A 25,435-nucleotide genomic window follows, 5' to 3' on the forward strand; every position below is an offset into this window, starting at 1 on the left:
GACATCCTTTTAACCTGTGTGCAGGACAGCCTGCAAGGTTCTCTCTCCAAACTTGCATGCATGTCCAATTTCCCATCTGGAAGTGCAGGCTCTATGATGCTAACCCCTGCTGTAATGGCAGAGTTGGCTAAAGATGTCAAGTCGGCCTTATCAGTGGTCGTTAAGAGTGCCTCCGCTAGCCAAACCTCTCTAGTGACACCGGTAAGGGAGACTCACAGACCAAGGTGACTGAGAGCATGGTGAGAGAGCTGGCTGCTAAACTTGAAAAAGTTGACCAAGAGAGCAAGAGTCTAACAGGGCAAGTCATGACCACCATCTCTGACACAATGTTGGCTTTTGTTGACGAGAACGAACAGAATTTGCTGGAAGATCTGAAGGACAAGATCACATTTTTGGCATCGCATGTTGGCTTCATTGAGGATCTTGATGCCCTGATAAGGAAATACGAGAGCAGCTACAATGTTAGTGAATCGGGTTCCTCCTGCACGCTCACATCTAAGAGCATCCAAAAACTCTCCAGACGGGAGTTTCAAACATCAGCAATACAAGCAGTGAGTGGAGTTCTTGACAAAAAAGTCAGTAGTTTGAGATTTCCCAGTTCAGTCGTTCAGTCTGAGTTAACAGGTGCTGTATCAGGTCAAACATTGTCTGGCATTGTAAAGACGGAGTCAATTCACCCAGTGGGCTCAGCAGCGTCAGTAGTTGTTAAGACTTTCGTGTCAGATATGAAGTCCTTGGCTGAATCTGAAGAGAGTCCCCAACAGAAGAGTGCCTGGTCTGCTGCTGTTCACATTTACCACAGCATCCAAAACAACTTGAAAGATTATTTCGGCAAGCTTCAGCGATGTGCCTTAAAGAGCATTGTCACATCTGATGACAACATCACAAATGCTGAGTTTAAGGAGACAGTTCCACTTCCTTGCTTAGACATGAAATATAGGCCCAGTAAGAGTGAGCCTCAGTTGCCAGAGTCCACTGGTGAAGTTACTTTACAAAGAGGCCTAAGTGAGAGCTCAAAACCTCTTTGGGCACAAACTGAGTCAGAAGAAAGCAAGCTCCTTCTGACAACTTGCACCAAAGAAGTCATCTCAGAGCTTCTGGTCTTGTACAACACTGAGATGTCAAAGGAGGACCCCCTGTACACTGTTGGAGAAAAAGGATCAGGCTTCTCTTTTGAGAGAGAGAAATTTGTAGAGGGTGTTCTGGCTCAGCTTGGGGATATCTCCCATTCCTGGTCCTCATCACCAATAGTATGTGAGTTTCCCTGTCAAATTGAGGACAGCAGAAGTAAGGCCACAGCTTCTTTGACCAGTCTGTTAGATTGCATGAAAAAACTCTCAAGTGAGGAATTCAAGAGAGACACCACTCAAGCAGTGAGTGAGTTCCTAGTTAAAAAGTCCAACAGTAGCTTAACTAGTGCACATCCTGCTTATTCTGTAGCATCCAGGTCTTGTTCCGTTCAAAACCAGAGAACCTTGTCGAAGGATATTTTTGCGGATTCTGCTGCCTTTGGCATCATTGACACATTTGTGGAAGACCTGCAGAGCTCGGCGCAACCTGCAGAAGTAGAGGAGAGAGAACCTGACCTCCAGGTAAATGCACAAAAGCGAAAGAGCAGGATCTGGTCTGCTACCACTAGTTTATATAACAATATTAAGAAGACATTAAAGGGCTTCACCATTCACCGGCGGAAGTCAGACGTGCAGAGAAGAATGTCTAGCCATACACCCACAGAGGACTCTGGACATCTTGTGACTAAGGAGTACCTTGGTTTGGCAAGCCAGAACTTGACGCAAGCTAGTAAGAGTGTGCCTCACTTGCCCAGTTTGAACCAGGAAGTGACTCTACACATGGGTGTCAGCGAGAGTTCAAAACTTCTCTGGACTGAAACAGACGAGGGTCTAATGAACAATGGTACCAAACAGGTCATTTCAACAATCTTGACCTCATGCGAGGATCAGACATCAAATGCACCTTGCTTCTCCATAGTAGGAAAGAAAATATCTGATATGTCCCTTGAGGTCAACATGTTGGTAGGTGGTGTTCTGTCTGAGCTGAAGGACATCTCCTTGTCAAGGTCCCCAACACCATGTGAAGACATGTTTGAACGTCTCCAAGGTTCTCCTGAGCGAACCTCTCCAGTAAGTCTAGATTGCAGCACGGCTGCCTCCAAAGGCATTGCATCTTCCCACAGTCTTTCAACAAAGAGCCTCCAAAAACTCTCTAGTCATGAGTTCCAAACCAAAGCTGAGAAAGGAGTGAGTGAGGTCATCTCTAGATCATTTAACATTGTGGAGGAAGGTACAACAGATAAGTACCTCCAGTCTGTATCTACATCCACCACATCTACTGATATTATACAAACCATGGTGAAAGACCAGCAGGAGCTCCCCCAGACCACCCAATCATCTGACATGGTATCTGGAACCTCCCTGCTCACCACTGGACAGGTTTCTGAGAAAAGGATCCGGTCTGTTGCTCGTAACATCTACTACAGTCTGCAAAGTAAGATTACGGAGTTTCTCAGAAAAGATCTTCAAAGATCAGACACAACACTTGGTTCAATCCAATTCTTTCCATATCAAAGCAGTCCTGCATCACAAAGAACAAGTCTCGGCCATCTTGAGGTCAACCAGAGCAGTGTTACACCTGGTGGAAACGATGCCTGTGTGGACATTCCGCACAAATTACTATCTAAAACCACTGAGCTCTCGGGATCCATGCTGGAGGATATTGGCACGATCCGTTGTAGGAGTGCTGACAGCCAAAATACAAGAAATACCTCTTCTTCACGCTCCTCCATCTCTGTAACACCTACTTCAAAATTAAGGCAGTCGAAATGGCACTTTGCCTTACCCGGGACTCCCATCCCCACTGAGTTTCCTGCTCAGATTGACTTTCCCATTGTTAGAAACACAATCATTGAGGACTTCTTTCACACAGAGGACTTACTTCCTGTAACCTTTGTGGACAAAGTCAGGCAAGCTGCTGGGGTGGTAGTGGACATTATGGTGGAAAGTGTTGAGAACACACAGGAAGATGGACAGGGTGCTTCTCATCTTCACGACCTCCGATCTGCTGTTAGGAAATTGAGAAAAATCATTTCCACTTGGACCATCCACATTTTCAGTCATGAATTGGTGGATAAAGTGATAGCCCTTCAGGACAGCCACAGCACTCCACAGGTCTTAACATTGGAAGCAGCCAAAAGTGCTTCAGACTCCATTCTTTCGAGGCTGAAATGGGGAAAGGAACAATGTGCCATATCCAAGGAGCTCTCCTCTCAGCTTCTCCAGATATTTGCTGAAGAGACAGTGAAGTGCTTCCTGAGACAGTGGTCAGATGAGTATGAAAACATAAACTTTGATGTTTCAGTCCAGAACGAACCAAAGACTTCTACTTGCATGGTCATTCTTCAAATGATCACCAAAGCCACTGCTAAATGTTATTTTGAGTCCGCTACCAGCGTGGCCACCAGTGACATTGTAGAAGGCGTGTTTGATTTGGAAAGGGATACCATCAGCAGTACTGGAGAGCAGGTCCTCACCTTTAACACAAAGGTATAGTACACATATTTCATGAATAACACTACTGTTGACCTTTTGGGAGATATATGATTATTTGTGTCATGGCTTTGCACTGCTTCTTTGCAATTGATATGCTGTACTTTAAGATATCGAAAAAAAATTCAGTTTGTTTTAATGTGCCTTTTCCCACCAACCAGGCTTCCAAGAAAGTTAGTAAGAACCTCTGTCCTCAAGAGTCTCTGGAGTACCAGCCTCAGAACATTTCCCCTACTGTGTACTTTACAGGTATGCCCTACTGCAGTTTAGGCTGCTGCTCAGTCAAGACTGAGACATTATCCCTTTACCATTCCACTAATTCATTTGGAAAGACATTGTACTCCTCTGAGTTGTTACCTATGACATACTGTACTGTGGGCTTGGTGGTAGCCTAGTGGGTTAAGAGGTTGGGCCAGTAACCGATAGGTTGCTGGTTCAGAATCCCTGAGTTCACGAGGCAAAATCTGTCAATGTGCTCTTGAGCAAGGCACTTAATCCTAATTGCTCCTTGTAAGTCTCTCTAGATAAGAGTGTCTGATAAATGAGTAAAAATGTAAATTGATGGCATGCTGGATGGTCTTTCGTTGCAGAGACGATGACAACATCTCATGGCTCCTTTTCTCCAGAGGGAATTTATGATATCGCATCGTCCTTCCCACTTGAAGAGAAGAGTCGCAAACCCTCCCTTTTCACCAGATTGTCTAGATCCATCACGAAAGGCTTTCTCAGCCCATTCAAATCTTCAAGGAAAACCAAATTATTTAAATAAATTCCTCATTATAACAACGAGAGCATTCATTTGTTCAGATGAAAATCTAATCGTATTGGTCACATACGCCGAAAACAACTGTGAGAGGCTTTATTACGAGCCCATTCCCAACAATGCAGAGTTAAAAAGTAAGAAAATATTTTCTAAATAGTAACACAATAACAATAACAAGGCAAAATACAAGGAGTACCAGTACCGAGTCAATGTGCATGGGTGCGAGGTAGTTGAGGTAATACAGTATGTACATGTAGGTAAGGGTAAAAGTGACTAGGCAATCAGGATAGATAATAAACACAGTAGCAGCAGCTAGTGTGAAAGTCGGTCAGTGTCACAGTGAATGTGTGGGTAGAGTGTAGTGAGTGTTGCATCGAGCCAATTCAAGAGAGTCAGTGGAAAACAATTAGAAAAATACATCAATAACAAAGGGGGTCAATGCAAATAGTGCAGGTGGACATTTAATTAACGTTCAGCAGTCTAATGACTTGGGGGTAGAAGCTGTTCAGCAGTCTAATGACTTGGGGGTAGAAGCTGTTCAGCAGTCTAATGACTTGGGGGTAGAAGCTGTTCAGCAGTCTAATGACTTGGGGGTAGAAGCTGTTCAGCAGTCTAATGGCTTGGGGTAGAAGCTGTTCAGCAGTCTAATGACTTGGGGGTAGAAGCTGTTCAGCAGTCTAATGACTTGGGGGTAGAAGGCTGTTCAGCAGTCTAATGACTTGGGGGTAGAAGCTGTTCAGCAGTCTAATGACTTGAGGGTAAAAGCTGTTCAGCAGTCTAATGGCTTGGGGGTGGAAGCTGTTCAGCAGTCTGACTTGGGGGTAGAAGCTGTTCAGCAGTCTAATGACTTGACTCATATTTTCAGCTTCATAAAACAGTTATTTATTTTTATTTGATTTGATGTCATATTGTAAACTGATATCTGTTTTGCTGAAAATATGATTTTGAAAACAATGAATGTCTACAAGTGCTTCATAAAACAGTTATATTTATTTTTGTATTTTCAAAAGACAGCAAATAGCAAATCAAATATCAACAAAAGTGAAATGAAAGACAGATTTAATTTTCATTGAATAATTGTCTTGTCCAGTGAGCAACTCAATGACAGCGATTCAATGAACATACACTAACCCGGATGTTCTACTTGCCCCACTGAGTTACAGCAAAGTTATAATTTATGCATGGGTCCACGATCCACTCATAGCTCTCACAGCTATCTGACAGTTCTCAGAATACTAAGGAAGAAGTGTGTGATATTGGATTTGGTATCCTTCCCACTCCCAAGTGATTGGGAGTCCCATAGGGTGCCACATAATTGGCCCAGCGTCGTCCGGGTTTGGCCATCATTGTAAATAAGAATTTGTTCTTAATTGACTTGTCTAGTGAAATAAAGGTTAAATAAAAATAAACTATTTAAGCTGTCTGCTATGTTGCTGTGTAAATCCAAGGAATGACTGAGAATCCACTGCCTGCCGTTGTAAACTTTCTGCACACAAATCAAACACAGTCCTGACTATATCTATAAGCCTCATCCAAAGGAACGAAATTCTAAGTCGTCCGCATTGTTTCAGGCATCATCCGTTCCAAAGTCTCATCTTGTTCACTGTATAAAATTAAAATAAAAACTCAAGAGTTCCTTTTTGGACAATTCCAGGTTGTTCCTCCTTGTTTCAGTATGTTTAATCTGCCTAATGACCAGGATCCTGGTGTCTACCCAATGTGCTGAGCACTCCTCCTGGCCAGAGTCCGCGCTACATTCAGCTGCTGCAACCATGGTCTCTGTGTGAAGACACTGTTAGAGATGACTTAAATGTAAATGTAAATCAACCAGAACAAGGTTAGGAGACCAAATCTGTGTCATAAGCATTGTGAGATACTGTATATATAATGGCCTCAATACATTAATGAAGTGCCCTTACATCCTATCCTCTCCCCATACTGAAACAACTTGTGAACCAATAAGACTGACACTATATACCTTCTAAGCATGATAGTTGGCTCATGATTTGTTTCAGGACTTATTAGGGTAAACCAATAACAGCTTCTAACCCCAAGTCATAAGACCGCTGAACAATTAATCAAATGATATACGAGGACATCTAGTGGTCACCGGATTTAAGAAAAATAATTAATGCAAGCTATCTTTGTACTAGCATGCGATGCCATATATTTGACGCAGGTATTTATTATTCAACAAGGATAGTCATTGACCCGGACAAAATATAATTGTATGAGCTATGCCTCCTTGTACCGGCGTTGTTGCACCCCTCTACTATCTGGCTTGGTGGGGCGATCTCGTTCTGTATTCCTGCTTCACTTATATTCAATGTGTCGTCATGCATTTGTGCATGCACGCTGTTAACGGTCATATCCGTCTTTCTAGCTAACTTAGCCAGCTCATCAACCAGTATTTTATTCGCTTTTTCTGCACGATAGCACTTATTAAAGCCTTGCAACTCATGGGGACCTCACTGTTACCACGGGTCATCGAGCTGGCCCTTATTTGGCAGCAGGGTTGCATCAGTTTCCACTGGATTTGACAGCTTGTTAGGCTGGCTAGCTAGGTAGCTAATTCGCTAATGCGAACTATTTATCATGTAGCAGCCTATGCTGACTAGCGTCGCTAGCAACTAGCTAACATAGACAGTTTAGTCGTTGGTCCACAAAATCAAACAAATGGTACTAAACTGATGACAAAATCATGTTTCGAAACATTAGAAGCTATTTATGTTGTTTAATGACATTGCGAATATCATAACTTTTGACATTTAACTACCGGTATGTATCTAATACGGTTTCGGCATGAGAAAAGTATTAATCACAATAACGGGATACCGGGAAATAGAAATAAGAGAACCGGTAAGGAATGCGGAGCCACGCCCTAAAATAACATGTGACCACAAGGCGTTTGTGACACATTCTTTGCGTTCCAATTTTGTCATAATTGTCTGTAGGTTCTAAATTGCTTATGAGCTTGGCTTCCCTTCAGAAAGTAGCTGATTCTTGTACTCTACAGCTGTATTTTCCTACAGTTACTAATAATACTAGCAACAACAGATTTAATTCCTTAAAATGATATTGCCAGATGGAAGAAAATAATAAGGTAGGCCTAAACTTTTTATTTGATTTATTATTATTATTTTTTCCACCTTTATTTAACCAGGTAGGCTAGTTGAGAACACCTTTATTTAACCATGTAGGCTAGTTGAGAACACCTTTATTTAACCAGGTAGGCTAGTTGAGAACACCTTTATTTAACCATGTAGGCTAGTTGAGAACACCTTTATTTAACCATGTAGGCTAGTTGAGAACACCTTTATTTAACCATGTAGGCTAGTTGAGAACACCTTTATTTAACCATGTAGGCTAGTTGAGAACACCTTTATTTAACCATGTAGGCTAGTTGAGAACACCTTTATTTAACCATGTAGGCTAGTTGAGAACACCTTTATTTAACCATGTAGGCTAGTTGAGAACACCTTTATTTAACCATGTAGGCTAGTTGAGAACACCTTTATTTAACCATGTAGGCTAGTTGAGAACACCTTTATTTAACCATGTAGGCTAGTTGAGAACACCTTTATTTAACCATGTAGGCTAGTTGAGAACACCTTTATTTAACCATGTAGGCTAGTTGAGAACACCTTTATTTAACCATGTAGGCTAGTTGAGAACACCTTTATTTAACCATGTAGGCTAGTTGAGATTTAACCATTTAGTTAACCATGTAGGCTAGTTGAGAACACCTTTATTTAACCATGTAGGCTAGTTGAGAACACCTTTATTTAACCATGTAGGCTAGTTGAGAACACCTTTATTTAACCATGTAGGCTAGTTGAGAACACCTTTATTTAACCATGTAGGCTAGTTGAGAACACCTTTATTTAACCAGGTAGGCTAGTTGAGAACACCTTTATTTAACCAGGTAGGCTAGTTGAGAACACCTTTATTTAACCAGGTAGGCTAGTTGAGAACACCTTTATTTAACCAGGTAGGCTAGTTGAGAACACCTTTATTTAACCAGGTAGGCTAGTTGAGAACACCTTTATTTAACCATGTAGGCTAGTTGAGAACACCTTTATTTAACCATGTAGGCTAGTTGAGAACACCTTTATTTAACCATGTAGGCTAGTTGAGAACACCTTTATTTAACCATGTAGGCTAGTTGAGAACACCTTTATTTAACCATGTAGGCTAGTTGAGAACACCTTTATTTGCTAGAACACCTTTATTTAACCATGTAGGCTAGTTGAGAACACCTTTATTTAACCATGTAGGCTAGTTGAGAACACCTTTATTTAACCATGTAGGCTAGTTGAGAACACCTTTATTTAACCATGTAGGCTAGTTGAGAACACCTTTATTTAACCATGTAGTTGAGCTAGTTGAGAACACCTTTATTTAACCATGTAGGCTAGTTGAGAACACCTTTATTTAACCATGTAGGCTAGTTGAGAACACCTTTATTTAACCATGTAGGCTAGTTGAGAACACCTTTATTTAACCATGTAGGCTAGTTGAGAACACCTTTATTTAACCATGTAGGCTAGTTGAGAACACCTTTATTTAACCATGTAGGCTAGTTGAGAACACCTTTATTTAACCATGTAGGCTAGTTGAGAACACCTTTATTTAACCATGTAGGCTAGTTGAGAACACCTTTATTTAACCATGTAGGCTAGTTGAGAACACCTTTATTTAACCATGTAGGCTAGTTGAGAACACCTTTATTTAACCATGTAGGCTAGTTGAGAACACCTTTATTTAACCATGTAGGCTAGTTAGAACACCTTTATTTAACCATGTAGTTGAGAACACCTTTATTTAACCATGTAGGCTAGTTGAGAACACCTTTATTTAACCATGTAGGCTAGTTGAGAACACCTTTATTTAACCATGTAGGCTAGTTGAGAACACCTTTATTTAACCATGTAGGCTAGTTGAGAACACCTTTGTTTAACCATGTAGGCTAGTTGAGAACACCTTTATTTAACCATGTAGGCTAGTTGAGAACACCTTTATTTAACCATGTAGGCTAGTTGAGAACACCTTTATTTAACCATGTAGGCTAGTTGAGAACACCTTTATTTAACCATGTAGGCTAGTTGAGAACACCTTTATTTAACCATGTAGGCTAGTTGAGAACACCTTTATTTAACCATGTAGGCTATTGAGAACACCTTTATTTAACCATGTAGGCTAGTTGAGAACACCTTTATTTAACCATGTAGGCTAGTTGAGAACACCTTTATTTAACCATGTAGGCTAGTTGAGAACACCTTTATTTAACCATGTAGGCTAGTTGAGAACACCTTTATTTAACCATGTAGGCTAGTTGAGAACACCTTTATTTAACCATGTAGGCTAGTTGAGAACACCTTTATTTAACCATGTAGGCTAGTTAACCATTTGTAGGCTAGTTGAGAACACCTTTATTTAACCATGTAGGCTAGTTGAGAACACCTTTATTTAACCATGTAGGCTAGTTGAGAACACCTTTATTTAACCAGGTAGGCTAGTTGAGAACACCTTTATTTAACCAGGTAGGCTAGTTGAGAACACCTTTATTTAACCAGGTAGGCTAGTTGAGAACAAGTTCTCATTTGCAACTGCGACCTGGCCAAGATAAAGCAAAGCAGTTCAACAGATACAACGACACAGAGTTACACATGGAGTAAACAATTAACAAGTCAATAACACAGTAGGGGAAAAAAGGGGAGTCTATATACATTGTGTGCAAAAGGCGTGAGGTAGGCGAATAATTACAATTTTGCAGATTAACACTGGAGTGATAAATGATCAGATGGTCATGTACAGGTAGAGATATTGGTGTGCAAAAGAGCAGAAAAGTAAATAAATAAACAGTATGGGGATGAGGTAGGTAAAAATGGGGGGGCTATTTGCCGATAGACTGTAATAAGATATACCTTCAAGACTGCTTGTGTTTAATCCTGAATCCAGTTGCCCCTCTTGTACTGCGATAAAACAATAGGCAAGCCATGAACCTTATGGAGAAGTGCATGTGTTTTGCAGACACACCTGGGTTCTAGACTGGCTGAGGTAAACATTTTTAGGAAAGCCTGGGTTTTTAAATCCCGGTGAAAGCAGATATGACAAGGTTTGTCAATGTCATGTTGCCCTTCCATTTAGATGAAACTAGAGAAAATGATAATTTTTCTTCTCTTAATCCACATTTTCTAGCAAAAAACATGTTCATGCTTTAGGGCTGGTGTGCTGCAAATATATTGGTAAAATATAAAGTGTGCGTGTGTGCGTTTGTGCGTGTGTGTGTGTGTGTGTGTGTGGGGGCGGGGGTAGTGGATATAATGGGGTATAGGCCTAATTGTTGTTATGAGGGTGAAATTTCAACCACAGGATGATGTCATCATTGTAAACTAAATTCAGCATAGCCAAACCTTGTTATAAAATAGGTTGAATTTGTACCTTTGAAACCATGTCAGATTTTCAAAATTATATACACTTTCAGAAAAAAACAATAGGCAGCACCTCAGCCCGGGATCGAACCCCATCTAGGGTTTTAACGACACCCAGCCCTGCTTAGCTTTAATATGTCACTGACTACTACCAATATGCTACTATGAGAATTATTATTGAGAGATCTCTTAATAACAAAATATATTCAGTGTTAATATCGAAGTCATTCTAAGGGGTAGGTTTGACAAAGCAAATGAGTGAGTCTTTGACATGAAGACAGTGGTTAGATTCTGCCATTGGGACTGCTCTGATGTTTCCATTCTCTCCTGGTTATGACCATAGAGTCTTGTCCCAGTCTCTAGACCTGCCTGTCTGTGTGGTGGATGACCACCTGACCTCTGAAGCTGTCAATGAGATGGTAAGTTGACCTTGTCATTTCATATTACAACATTAATCCAATAAAATGTTATAGTGATGCTATCATTGGCAATGTTGACGTACCACAACCATCTCTGTTGTGTTGCAGTTGTTTAATTGGCCCAACGTTGCCAATGCTCCTCCACTCTTTAACAGTTAATAATTATTTCAGTATGATATTTGTTGTATATTAAGTTTGATTATTTGCAATATAATTACATTTCTACCAGGAGCAGAGCAATTCTACCAGGAGCAGAGCAACCTCAGTGATGGAAACCACAGAAGAGGGGAAGCTCAACAATGTAGAACATCTGACACTTATGGACTTCCTTCAAAACCTAACTGAGAAGTATGTTCTGTTTTCTTTGGTACTATCACACCTTCAAGGAAATAGGATCAAATTAGAAACTGATCAATCGGAAAAAAATGTTCAGTGCTAGAAAAGTTGTCACATTGCAATTTTGCCAAAACAACTGACACAAAGCAAGTATAACTTCACGATCAGGCAAATAATTAAATAAAAACAATTCTGCCACGCATCCTGATATGACAACATTTATAACAATATTGTTTTCAGGCAATGGAGGGGGATTCGTGAGGGCATGTTTGACCCGGTAAGATCATGTTACTGACAATTTAATTAGATTACCATGAAAACTCTGCCTAATGTTTAACCTTGTTCATAAGCTTTTGAAAGACACACTATGCAACATTTTAAAACACTTATTCTGTTTCTGGAATACAGCTGACAAAACAACAGCTTGCCGGCTTGTGTCTGAGGATTGTCCAGTTTTTATCGGACAAGCTGATGCAGATCATCATCCCAGGTCTTTACGAACTACTGGGCATCCAAGATGCTGCCTCCTCTCCATTGTCACAGAGATCTCTCACAGCGTCACTCACCAGTCTGTTAGACGATAAGACTAACACCAAGTCCCGCGTGAGATTTACTGAGGCTGGTGTACCTAAGAGGCCAGGCAGTCGAAAGTCTTACAATAGCTTTCGCATCCCGACTCCCTACCCTTCCTCCAACTGTGTGGAGCAGGAAGAGGAAGAAGAGCAGGAATCACAACTTAAGTTCAAGGAGATTTACCTGACTAAGGGCTGTCTGGGCAGTGGAAGCTACCTGCCCAATGGGGCCATGAGGTAAGTCCCATGATGGTAGTGACTGTCCATTACTGTTTATGACTTATCAACCATCATTTACTTTCTCATATAAAATATTTATTTGATGACTTTATTACTTCATTCCAAGTCATCAACTCATCTCTATAGAGCTGCTGCTTATCCTGTCTGACAAAATCACTATTTTAGTTGTTCTTCTAAGTAAATAAGACCTACTTTTATGACCGCTGAACACCAACTGTCAATCACTTAGATCATGTATTTCCAGGTAGAGAATCCTCGCAACGCAACTGCTTTTTATCTCTCTCATGCATTCTCTCGTCTCTCCGTCTCAGTCAATGAGGTTTCCGTATCTGCTCCACACAGAGTGGACAAGCAAGTGGGCGTGCAATGGATTATGGGAATTGCCATATTTTCTGTGCCAAACTATGTAGAATATTGGCCTGTTGGAAACTACAACTCCCTACTACATTGCATAGTTCGTGCTTGATCTGATTTATCTCTACAGAAACTGAGCATCGAGCTTACAGAAGAAGAAAAAAATTAACTATATGGAATTCAAATAATTGAGCCGACGTCGGTTAATTAGTTGTTTAAAAAACGAAAAATAACAAAAATGTTGGTTAAATGCTCAGCTCTAGATTCTAATGACATCATCAGTGTGCATCCTGTGATTTTAACAAATTATGAGTAGGCATTGCCTACTAATTGGTTGATGATGTCATAGAAAACACTTATCTTCCTCTTTCTACAAAACATAGAAATGCCCATTTTTCACATATGCTGATGTTGGGGTGGTGCTGGAGATGATGAATATGAAGTTGAAACATTTAGAAATTTCCCTTTAACATTTCTTCAAACTGCCTTGTATTTATGATTGTCCTTGAAGTTACAGTATTTGAAGTTTATAGCAATTTGGATTTTTGTAGAGGATAGATATTGCCAGGATAGATATATATCTACAGGCCAGTTTCAATACAAATGACTTATGACAATGGTGCAGATGTATTTGACACACTGAATGTGCATCACAGCCTAACATATTATTTGTTTGACTTTGATGATTTCTGTTGTTTTTTCCCCCAAGGACTCTAACCTCTCTGTCTGATGTGCAGAAGAAAACAACCAACTCTGAGACGCTACAAGTCCTCTTAGGTGTCTCAGAGGACACCCTTTTAACCTGTGTGCAGGACAGCCTGCAAGGTTCTCTCTCCAAACTTGCATGCATGTCCAATTTCCCATCTGGAAGTGCAGGCTCTATGATGCTAACCCCTGCTGTAATGGCAGAGTTGGCTAAAGATGTCAAGTCGGCCTTATCAGTGGTCGTTAAGAGTGCCTCCGCTAGCCAAACCTCTCTAGTGACACCGGTAAGGGAGACTCACAGACCAAGGTGACTGAGAGCATGGTGAGAGAGCTGGCTGCTAAACTTGAAAAAGTTGACCAAGAGAGCAAGAGTCTAACAGGGCAAGTCATGACCACCATCTCTGACACAATGTTGGCTTTTGTTGACGAGAACGAACAGAATTTGCTGGAAGATCTGAAGGACAAGATCACATTTTTGGCATCGCATGTTGGCTTCATTGAGGATCTTGATGCCCTGATAAGGAAATACGAGAGCAGCTACTATATTAGTGAATCTGGTTCCTCCTGCACGCTCACATCTAAGAGCATCCAAAAACTCTCCAGCCGGGAGTTTCAAACATCAGCAATACAAGCAGTGAGTGGAATTCTTGCCAAAATAGTCAGTAGTTTGAGCTTTCCTAATTCAGTCGTTCAGTCTGAGTTAACAGGTGCTGTGTCAGGTCAAACATTGTCTGGCATTGTAAAGACAGAGTCAATTCACCCAGTGGGCTCAACAGCGTCAGTAGTTGTTAAGACTTTCGTGTCAGATATGAAGTCCTTGGCTGAATCTGAAGAGAGTCCCCAACAGAAGAGTGCCTGGTCTGCTGCTGTTCACATTTACCACAGCATCCAAAACAACTTGAAAGATTATTTTGGCAAGCTTCAGCGATGTGCCTTAAAGAGCATTGTCACATCTGATGACAACATCACAAATGCTGAGTTTAAGGAGACAGTTCCACTTCCTTGCTTAGACATGAAATATAGGCCCAGTAAGAGTGAGCCTCAGTTGCCAGAGTCCACTGGTGAAGTTACTTTACAAAGAGGCCTAAGTGAGAGCTCAAAACCTCTTTGGGCACAAACTGAGTCAGAAGAATGCAAGCTCCTTCTGACAACTTGCACCAAAGAAGTCATCTCAGAGCTTCTGGTCTTGTACAACACTGAGATGTCAAAGGAGGACCCCCTGTACACTGTTGGAGAAAAAGGATCAGACTTCTCTATTGAGAGACAACAATTTGTAGAGGGCGTTCTGGCTCAGCTTGGGGATATCTCCCATTCCAGGGCCTCATCACCAATAGTAAATGAGTTCCCCTGTCAAATTGAGGCCAGCAGAAGTAAGGCCACAGCTTCTTTGACCAGTCTGTTAGATTGCATGAAAAAAACTCTCAAGTGAGGAATTCAAGAGAGACACCACTCAAGCAGTGAGTGAGTTCCTAGTTAAAAAGTCCAACAGTAGGTTAACTAGTGCACATCCTGCTTATTCTGTAGCATCCAGGTCTTGTTCCGTTCAAAACCAGAGAACCTTGTCGAAGGATATTTGTGCGGATTCTGCTGCCTTTGGCATCATTGACACATTTGTGGAAGACCTGCAGAGCTTGGCGCAACCTGCAGAAGTAGAGGAGAGAGAACCTGACCTCCAGGTAAATGCACAAAAGCGAAAGAGCAGGATCTGGTCTGCTACCACTAGTTTATATAACAATATTAAGAAGACATTAAAGGGCTTCACCATTCACCGGCGGAAGTCAGACGTGCAGAGAAGAATGTCTAGCCATACACCCACAGAGGACTCTGGACATCTTGTGACTAAGGAGTACCTTGGTTTGGCAAGCCAGAACGTGACGCAAGCTAGTAAGAGTGTGCCTCACTTGCACAGTTTGAACCAGGAAGTGACTCTACACATGGGTGTCAGCGAGAGTTCAAAACTTCTCTGGACTGAAACAGACGAGGGTCTAATGAACAATAGTACCAAACAGGTCATTTCAACAATCTTGACCTCATGCGAGGATCAGACATCAAATGCACCTTGCTTCTCCACAGTAGGAAAGAAAATATCTGATATGTCCCTTGAGGTCAACATATTGGTAGGTGGTGTTCTGTCTCAGCTGAAGGACATCTCCTTGTCAAGGTCCCCAACACCATGTGAAGACATGTTTGAACGTCTCCAAGGTTCTCCTGAGCGAACCTCTCCAGTAAGTCTAGATTGCAGCACGGCTGCCTCCAAAGGCATTGCATCTTCCCACAGTCTTTCAACAAAGAGCCTCCAAAAACTTTCTAGTCATGAGTTCCAAACCAAAGCTGAGAAAGGAGTGAGTGAGGTCATCTCTAGATCATTTAACATTGTGGAGGAAGGTACAACAGATAAGTACCTCCAGTCTGTATCTACATCCACCACATCTACTGATATTATACAAACCATGGTGAAAGACCAGCAGGAGCTCCCCCAGACCACCCAATCATCTGACATGGTATCTGAAACCTCCCTGCTCAACACTGGACAGGTTTCTGAGAAAAGAATCTGGTCTGTTGCTCGTAACATCTACTACAGTCTGCAAAGTAAGATTACGGAGTTTCTCAGAAAAGATCTTCAAATGTCAGACACAACACTTGGTTCAATCCAAATCTTTACGTATCAAAGCAGTCCTGCTTCACAAAGAGCAAGTCTCGGCCATCTTGAGGTCAACCAGAGCAGTGTTACACCTGGTGGAAACTATGCCTGTGTAGACATTCCGCACAAATTACTACCTAAAACCACTAAGCTCTCAGGATCCATGCTGGAGGATATTGGCACGAACCGTTGTAGGAGTGCTGACAGCCAAAATACAAGAAATACCTCTTCTTCACGCTCCTCCATCTCTCTAACACCTACTTCTAAATCAAAGCAGTCAGAATGGGACTTCACCTTGCCCGGTACTCCCATCCCCACTGAATTATCTGCTCAGAGTGACTTTCCCATTGTAAGAAACATGATCATTCAGGACTTGTTTCACACAGAGAACTTACTTCCCCCATCCTTTGTGGACAAAGTCAGGCAAGCTGCTGGGGTGGTAGTGGACGAAATGGTGGAAAGTGTTGAGAACACACAGGAAGATGGACAGGGTGCTTCTCATCTTGACGACCTCCGATCTGCTGTTAGGAAATTGAGAAAAATCATTTCCACTGGGACCATCCACATTTTCAGTCATGAATTGGTGGATAAAGTGATAGCCCTTCAGGACAGCCACAGCACTCCACAGGTCTTAACATTGGCAGCAGCCAGAAGTGCTTCAGACTCCATTCTTTCAAGGCTGAAATGGGGAAAGGAACAATGTGCCATATCCAGGAAGCTCTCCTCTCAGCTTCTCCAGATATTTGCTGAAGAGACAGTGAAGGGCTTCCTAAAACAGTGGTTAGATGATTATGAAAATATAAACATTGATGTTTCAGTCCAGAATGAACCAAGCACCTCTACTTGCATGGTCTTTCCTATCCAGCTCAATCAGAGCAAGCCAGAGGATAATGACACAATGAATCAGCTTACGAAGGTCATGGTCAACAAAATGATGGATGCCTTATCAGTTGGCTCAAGTCATCAAATGATCACCAAAGCCAATGCCAAATGTTCTTTTGAGTCCGGTACCAGCATGGCCACCAGTGACATTGTAGAAGGGATGTTGGATTTGGTAAGGGATAGCACCAGCAGTACTGGAGAGCAGATCCCCATCTTCAAGTCCAAGAAAAGCAAGAAAACCATGTTCAGCAAGATATGCTTTAACATAAAGGTATAGTACAAGTACAGATTTTTTATGAATAACACTGCTTTTGAATGTATGAGATATTATTTGTTTATACAATTCAGTATTAGCATTGTATTGCCTTTTTCCAGTTGATATACTGTACTTGTAAGATATATAACAGTTTGTTTTAATGTGCCTTTTCCCACCAAACAGGGTTCCAAGAAAGTTAGAAAGGACCACTGTCCTCAAAAGTCTATGGAGTACCAGCCTCAGAACACTTCCCCTACTGTGTACTTTACAGGTAAGCCCTGCTGCTGCTCATTCAAGACTAAGATATTATTACTTTAGCGTTCAACTAATTCATTTGGAAAGACATTGCACTCTGCTCTGAATTGTTACCCATGACATACTGGATGGTCTTTCTTTGCAGAGTCGAGGACAAATTCTCATGGCTCCTTTGCTCCAGACATCGCATATTCCTTCCCACCTGAAGAGAAGAGTCACAAACCCTCCCTTTTCACCAGAATGTATAGAGCCATCACTAGAAGCTTCTCCAACCCAAGATAATTTTCCTCATTAAATTAGATTGCATTCATTTGTTGTTATATGTTGACTGTTTTGCTAGCTCAGACTGTAATATGTTCTGCGATTCATCCACATGCATTGAGTAGTATACCACCTCAGTCACAGGCTACATGCCCACGGTGACTGTATGTACATATCCCCGACAGAAGCCATGGATTACAGGCAACATCCACACCGCGCTAAAGGCTAGAGCTGCTTCTTTCAAGGAGCGGGACACTAATCCAGACACTTATATGAAATCCTGCTATGCCCTCAGACTAACCATCAAACAGGCAAAGTGTCACGCCCTGACCGTAGAGATCCTTTTAATTCTCTATTTGGTTAGGTCAGGGTGTGACTAGGGTGGGCAATCTAGGTTATCTATTTCTTTGTTTGGCCCGGTATGGTTCCCAATCAGAGGCAGCTGTCTATCGTTGTCTCTGATTGGGGATCATACTTTGGTATGATGCAGAACCTTATGTTTGTCTTATATATATATATATATTTTTTTTTTGTTCATCTAATAAAGTAAGATGTACACTTACCAAGCTGCACCTTGGTCTCCTCATTCTGACGACGAGCATAACACAAAGCATAAATACAGGACTAAGATTGAATCCTACTACACCAGTTCTGATGCTCGTTGGATGTGGCAAGGCTTGCAAACTATTACGGACAATAAAGGGAAACCCAGCCGCAAGCTGCCCAGTGACACAAGTCTGCCAGATGGGCTAAGTGCCTTTTATGCTCGCTTCAAGGCAAGCAACACTGAGGCATGCATGAGAGCATCAGCTGTTCGGTACGACTGTGATAACGCTCTCTGTAGCCAATGAGAGCAAACCTTTAGAAAGGTCAACATTCACAAGGGGTCAGATGGATTACCAGGACGTGTGCTCCGAGCATGCGCGGACCAACTGGCAAGTGTCTTCACTGACATTTTCAACCTCTGTAATACCTACATGTTTCAAACAGACCACCATAGTCCCTGTGCCCAAGAAAGTGAAGGTAACCTGCCTAAATGACTATTACCCCATAGCCTTTGAAAGGCTGGTCAAGGCTCACATCAACGCCATCATCCCAGAAACTCTATATATCCACTTGAATTTGCATACCGCCCCAACAGCTTCACAGATGATGCAATATCAATCGTGATCTATACTGCCCTTTCCCAACTGGTCAAAAGGAACACCTATGTGAGAATGCTGTTCATTGACTACAGCTCAGCATTCAACACCATAGTGCCCACAAAGCTCATCACTAAACTAAGGACCCTGGAACTGAACACCTCCCTCTGCAACTGGATCCTGGACTTCCTGAAAGGGCCACCCCCAGGTGGTAAGGGTAGGTAACACCACATCTGCCACACTGATCCTCAACATGGGGGCCCCTCAGGGGTGTGTGCATAGTCCCCTCCTGCATGGCCAGCACGACTCCAACACCATCATTAGGTTTGCTGATGACACAACAGGGGTGGGCCTGATCACCGACAATGATGAGACAGCCTATAGGGAGGTCAGAGACCTGATAGTGTGGTGCCAGAACAACAACCTCTCCCTCAACATGAGCAAAACAAAGGAGATGATCGTGGGCTACAGGAAAAGGAGGGCAGAACACTCCCCATTCACATCAACAGGGCTGTAGTGGAGTGGATTGAGAATTAAGTTCCTTGGTGTCCACATCACCAACAAACTATCATGGTCCAAACACACAAAGACACTCATGAAGAGGGCACGACAATGCCTTTTAAACCCTCGGGAGACTGAAAAGATTTGGCATGGGTCCCCAGATCCTCAAAAAGTTATGCAGCTGCACCATTGAGAGCATGGTTGCATCAACTGCTCGGCATCCAACCTTAAGGCACTACAGAGGGTGGTGCATACAGCCGAATACATCACTGGGGACAAGCTTCCTGCCATCCAGGACCTATATACTAGGTGGTGTCAGAAGGCCCCAAAAACTTGTCTAAGACTCCAGTCCCACAAGTCATAGACTTGTTACTGTAACAGTATAGCTTCCATCCCTCTCGTCGCCTGTGTTTATTTAGTTTATGCTTCACAATGCTAACAGTAATGTAGGTAGCAGCCACCTTGAAATTAGGTAATTTGCTCAGCCAGCCCTTATACATTTGTATGCCTATATATAGTATTAAGGCACAGATCAATAGCCAAGATACTCAGCTTTCCAGACACCCTGCTTTTGCAGAAAGGGAATACCGTTCTCATACCATACTAAATTGAATTAAAAAAATATCTAATAGGGTCCCCAAAAATGGGGAGTTTACATTTAAGAGGTTAAGGGGTTGTAAGTAAGCATTTCAGAGTAAGATTGTACCTGTTGTATTCGGCGCATGTGACAAATCAATTATGCATTTGTTCGGCTGAAAAATTCATGCTTGCAAGCGTCAAAAAAGTTGCAAGTGTCATAAAACATTTCAACATCACTTAACAAAAAATGCATTTTATTTTCAAAAGACTGCAATCAAATAAACAAAAGTGAAAATAAATACAGATTTAATTTTCAGTGAATAATTGTCTTGTCCAGTGAGCAACTCAATGACAGCGATTCAATGACATCATTAGATCACCTCCAAGAAGCATCTTCAACGTTCACCTGACAACCCATTGGATAAGACAAACACTAACCAAGTGTTTCTTTCCTGTCAAGAAGGTTGAGATCAGAAGCTTCTTCAATACCCCAGAAATGGAAAGGCTTTGAGACAAAGCCAATCAACTGACAAGATAATGCACATACACTAACCCGGATGTTCTACTTGCCCCACTGAGTTACAGCAAAGTTACAATTTATGCATGGGTCCACGATCCACTCATAGCTCTCACAGCTATCTGACAGTTCTCAGAATACTAAGGAAGAAGTGTGTGATATTGGATTTGGTATCCTTCCCACTCCCAAGTGATTGGGAGGGTTGGAGCCTCAATTAGACCCATGTCAAACACTTACAATCACATACAGTACAACCACAGTCAACTGAATGATTCTAGAATAATAATAATTCCATTCACATTTGGCTACTACAAATAGCCAGTGAAATATGATACGTTTTTTGTTACTTGAGAATAGGAATGACTGAGAATCCACTGCCTGCCATTGTAAACTTTCTGCACACAAATCAAACACAGTCCTGACTATATCTATAAGCCTCATCCAAAGGAACGAAATTCTAAGTCGTCCGCATTGTTTCAGGCATCATCCGTTCCAAAGTCTCATCTTGTTCACTGTGAAGAATTAAAATAAAAACTCAAATAAGAATTTCTTTTTGGACAATTCCAGGTTGTCCCTCCTTGTTTCAGTATGTTTAATCTGCCTAATGACCAGGATCCTGGTGTCTACCCAATGTGCTGAGCACTCCTCCTGGCCAGAGTCCACGCTACATTCAGCTGCTGCAACCATGGTCTCTGTGTGAAGGCACTGTTAGAGAGTCAATCAACCAGAACAAGGTTAGGAGACCAAATCTGTGTCATAAGCATTGTGAGATACTGTATATGTAATGGCCTCAATACATTAATGAAGTGCCCTTACATCCTATCCTCTCCCCATACTGAAACAACTTGTGAACCAATAAGACTGACACTATATACCTTCTAAGCATGATAGTTGGCTCATGATTTGTTTCAGGACTTGTCAGGGTAAACCAATAACAGCTTCTCACCCCAAGTCATAAGACTGCTGAACAATTAATCAAATGGCCACCGGACAAGTTCAACTGTTTTATTATTTGTTACTTTAGTTTATTGGGTAAATATTCTCTTAACTCTTCTTGAACTGCACTGTTTGTTAAGGGCTTGTAAAGTAAACATTTCACAGAAAGATCTACACTTGTTGTATTCAGCGCATGTGACAAATAAAGTTTGAGTTGATTTGATTTGACAATGTACCTTCTAAGCATGATGGTTGGCTCATGATTTGTTTGTACTGAAATCTATTCAGGGAGGATAAGGGTATATCATAGGCAGTGATGTAGTGGTAAAACCATTGACTGGTAAATGCTGATTGCCGTTCAGGATTAAAGAAGTAACGCTCCCTATACTCTCAATGCATCTTCCACAAAAGGTGGGTAAATGCTTGAACAAAATAAAATAAAAAGTGTGTAAACAGCTTTTACATGTGTTCCCCCCCACTGATTATAGGAGGCTTCTTCTGACAGTATTCACACATTCCATAAGAAACCTCCAGAGAAATATTCATAGTCACCGTAGCTGTCATTTAAACTTGGACTAACCTGGCCAAGGCCAAACAGTATATGGCGTTCTCTCTGGGTGTGCGGTCGCAGTGGAGAGGAAAGGCCTCCAGTGAGGTGGTGAGTATCTGGGCGGAGTTTGGCGAGGCAAACACAGGTCTGAGATTGGTGTCTCTGGAAATGGGCGGGAGCGGAACTCTGCTCCTCCATTGGTTGCTGTTCTGATCCCCACTCTCATCCTCCTCACATCCCTTCCTTCCACATCCCCTCTTCTCTCTTTCATCCCTCGTGGCCACAGGGTGTAGCTTTGGTAGTTGAAGAGGTTTATCCTGGGATGCCAGGGCACGGAGCGGGCAGGATACATGAGATGGGCAGTTGATGGGGGTCAAATGTCGAGAGGCTGTGGACATCACCCTGATACCCGCCTTGGCCTCACTCCTCCTGGGCTTGGAGGACATCTTGGGGAGGGTGAAGCCGTCCACCAGGACCGTGTCGCCCACCCTGGTCCTGAACGGAGCCCTGTTGAGGCCCATGCAGTGCCTGGATGCTGCCCTCCTCTGCCCCAGCCTCACCCAGCCCTTTATCTGGAGGTATGTCCGCATGGGCAGGGCCATACCTGGGAGGACCACCACAGAGCACAGCTTGGTGGCCAGGTGACTCACACACTCCCTGTGGCCGTACTGAAGGGCGATCCTCAGGGGGTCACGACCCTGGGGATCCCGACAGGCAAGGGTCAGAATGCTGCTGGCGATAAAGAGTTTGAGGATGGTGAGCTGGCCGCGCTCGATGGAGGCGACAGCGGGACACTTGGCGACGTCGGAGTGGGCCGACTGGTGGCACCACTCACGTTAAGGGTGAACCCCCACCGGTTCAATGACACGCAACCCCCTCTCCAGCAGCCAGCCGGCCAGGTCCAGGTGGCCCAGAGAAGCAGCGATGTAGAGTGCCACCCGGAGCTGGAACCTGGAATAATACAGAATCAATGTATTTATAACACGTTTCAAGTTTTTTTTGTCAAGTTCACAAGATAGTGGGTTATAAAACGGTATAGTAAAAAGCTTACTTGCAAGCTCTTTCCCACAATGCAGTATTAAATATCAGGGTAAGAGAAAAAAAACGTATGAAGGAAAAAAACAAGAATATAAGCTATATACAGGGTCAGTACTATCATTGTAAGCTATATACAGGGTCAGTACTAACATTGTAAGCTATATACAGGGTCAGTACCATTGTTACGAATCCCTTTTGGCCCGACAGTCTAGGGGGGATGGTAATGAGACCCGTAACATAACTCATGCAAATTATTATTGTGACAAAGTAAAAGTGTGCACGAAATAACCACGACAACAGAAATCTACCGTCAAACTCTAGGTTTATTTATAAACACACGGTAATGGGGGGAGCAGGAAAAGTGGCTGAGCTGGACCCAATGAAAGAAACAATAAATATACAAAAACACACCCCTAAGCTAGACTAGCCTACTTTAACAGCTAACTAACCAAAAATACAGTGGGTGGTCCGCCCAGTTCTACCTAGTGTATTTAACAAAGTTCACCTACGGGTAGTGTATGCCCATGGGCGACCTGTCTTACATTTTACATTTACATTTAAGTCATTTAGCAGACGCTCTTATCCAGAGCGACTTACAAATTGGTGCATTCACCTTATGACATCCAGTGGAACAGCCACTTTACAATAGTGCATCTAAATATTTTAAGGGGGGGGGGTGAGAAGGATTACTTTATCCTATCCTAGGTATTCCTTAAAGAGGTGGGGTTTCAGGTGTCTCCGGAAGGTGGTGATTGACTCCGCTGTCCTGGCGTCGTGAGGGAGTTTGTTCCACCATTGGGGAGCCAGAGCAGCGAACAGTTTTGACTGGGCTGAGCGGGAACTGTACTTCCTCAGTGGTAGGGAGGCGAGCAGGCCAGAGGTGGATGAACGCAGTGCCCTTATTTGGGTGTAGGGCCTGATCAGAGCCTGGAGATACTGAGGTGCCGTTCCCCTCACAGCTCCGTAGGCAAGCACCATGGTCTTGTAGCGGATGCGAGCTTCAACTGGAAGCCAGTGGAGAGAGCGGAGGAGCGGGGTGACTTGAGAGAACTTGGGAAGGTTGAACACTAGACTGGCTGCGGCGTTCTGGATGAGTTGTAGGGGTTTAATGGCACAGGCAGGGAGCCCAGCCAACAGCGAGTTGCAGTAATCCAGACGGGAGATGACAAGTGCCTGGATTAGGACCTGCGCCGCTTCCTGTGTGAGGCAGGGTTGTACTCTGCGGATGTTGTAGAGCATGAACCTACAGGAACGGGCCACCGCCTTGATGTTAGTTGAGAACGACAGGGTGTTGTCCAGGATCACGCCAAGATTCTTAGCGCTCTGGGAGGAGGACACAATGGAGTTGTCAACCGTGATGGCGAGATCATGGAACGGGCAGTCCTTCCCCGGGAGGAAGAGCAGCTCCGTCTTGCCGAAGTTCAGCTTGAGGTGGTGATCCGTCATCCACACTGATATGTCTGCCAGACATGCAGAGATGCGATTCGCCACCTGGTCATCAGAACGGGGAAAGGAGAAGATTAATTGTGTGTCGTCTGCATAGCAATGATAGGAGAGACCATGTGAGGTTATGACAGAGCCAAGTGACTTGGTGTATAGCGAGAATAGGAGAGGGCCTAGAACAGAGCCCTGGGGGACACCAGTGGTGAGAGCGCGTGGTGAGGAGACAGATTCTCGCCACGCCACCTGGTAGGAGCGACCTGTCAGGTAGGACGCAATCCAAGCGTGGGCCGCGCCGGAGATGCCCAACTCGGAGAGGGTGGAGAGGAGGATCTGATGGTTCACAGTATCGAAGGCAGCCGATAGGTCTAGAAGGATGAGAGCAGAGGAGAGAGTTAGCTTTAGCGGTGCGGAGCGCCTCCGTGATACAGAGAAGAGCAGTCTCAGTTGAATGACTAGTCTTGAAACCTGACTGATTTGGATCAAGAAGGTCATTCTGAGAGAGATAGCGGGAGAGCTGACCAAGGACGGCACGTTCAAGAGTTTTGGAGAGAAAAGAAAGGGATACTGGTCTGTAGTTGTTGACATCGGAGGGATCGAGTGTAGATTTTTTCAGAAGGGGTGCAACTATCGCTCTCTTGAAGACGGAAGGGACGTAGCCAGCGGTCAGGGATAAGTTGATGAGCGAGGTGAGGTAAGGGAGAAGGTCTCCGGAAATGGTCTGGAGAAGAGAGGGGATAGGGTCGAGCGGGCAGGTTGTTGGGCGGTCGGCCGTCACAAGACGCGAGATTTCATCTGGAGAGAGAGGGGAGAAAGAGGTCAGAGCACAGGGTAGGGCAGTGTGAGCAGAACCAGCGGTGTCGTTTGACTTAGCAAACGAGGATCGGATGTCGTCGACCTTTTCAAAATGGTTGACGAAGTCATCTGCAGAGAGGGAGGAGGGGGGAGGGGGAGGAGGATTCAGGAGGGAGGAGAAGGTGGCAAAGAGCTTCCTAGGGTTAGAGGCAGATGCTTGGAATTTAGAGTGGTAGAAAGTGGCTTTAGCAGCAGA

General features: G+C 43.2%; 3 protein-coding genes across 3 annotated transcripts in view; 2 read left to right on the top strand and 1 right to left on the bottom strand.

The window, feature by feature from the left end:
* Positions 1–22,112, bottom strand: part of LOC123996970 (protein ANKUB1-like) — a 39,919-nt gene extending 17,807 nt beyond the window's left edge. The window contains exon 1 of the mRNA XM_046300876.1: positions 21,937–22,112. Within this exon, the coding sequence (XP_046156832.1) occupies positions 21,937–22,104 (168 nt within the window). The 5' untranslated portion in view covers positions 22,105–22,112. The remainder of the gene's footprint in view (positions 1–21,936) is intronic.
* On the top strand, positions 212–4,387 carry LOC123996959. Its single transcript, XM_046300852.1, has 3 exons — positions 212–3,560; positions 3,725–3,812; positions 4,154–4,387. The coding sequence occupies exons 1-3, from the start codon at positions 237–239 to the stop codon at positions 4,330–4,332; spliced, it is 3,591 nt and encodes a 1,196-aa protein (XP_046156808.1). The 5' UTR covers positions 212–236; the 3' UTR covers positions 4,333–4,387.
* Positions 13,681–17,909, top strand: LOC123996965. Its single transcript, XM_046300866.1, has 3 exons — positions 13,681–17,180; positions 17,349–17,436; positions 17,566–17,909. Exons 1-3 carry the CDS (start codon positions 15,183–15,185, stop codon positions 17,700–17,702), a joined length of 2,223 nt encoding a protein of 740 aa, XP_046156822.1. The 5' UTR covers positions 13,681–15,182; the 3' UTR covers positions 17,703–17,909.
* Positions 22,113–25,435: the final 3,323 nt, after the last annotated feature.

Source organism: Oncorhynchus gorbuscha, linkage group LG02, assembly GCF_021184085.1.
Source record: "Oncorhynchus gorbuscha isolate QuinsamMale2020 ecotype Even-year linkage group LG02, OgorEven_v1.0, whole genome shotgun sequence".
NCBI lineage: Eukaryota > Metazoa > Chordata > Actinopteri > Salmoniformes > Salmonidae > Oncorhynchus > Oncorhynchus gorbuscha.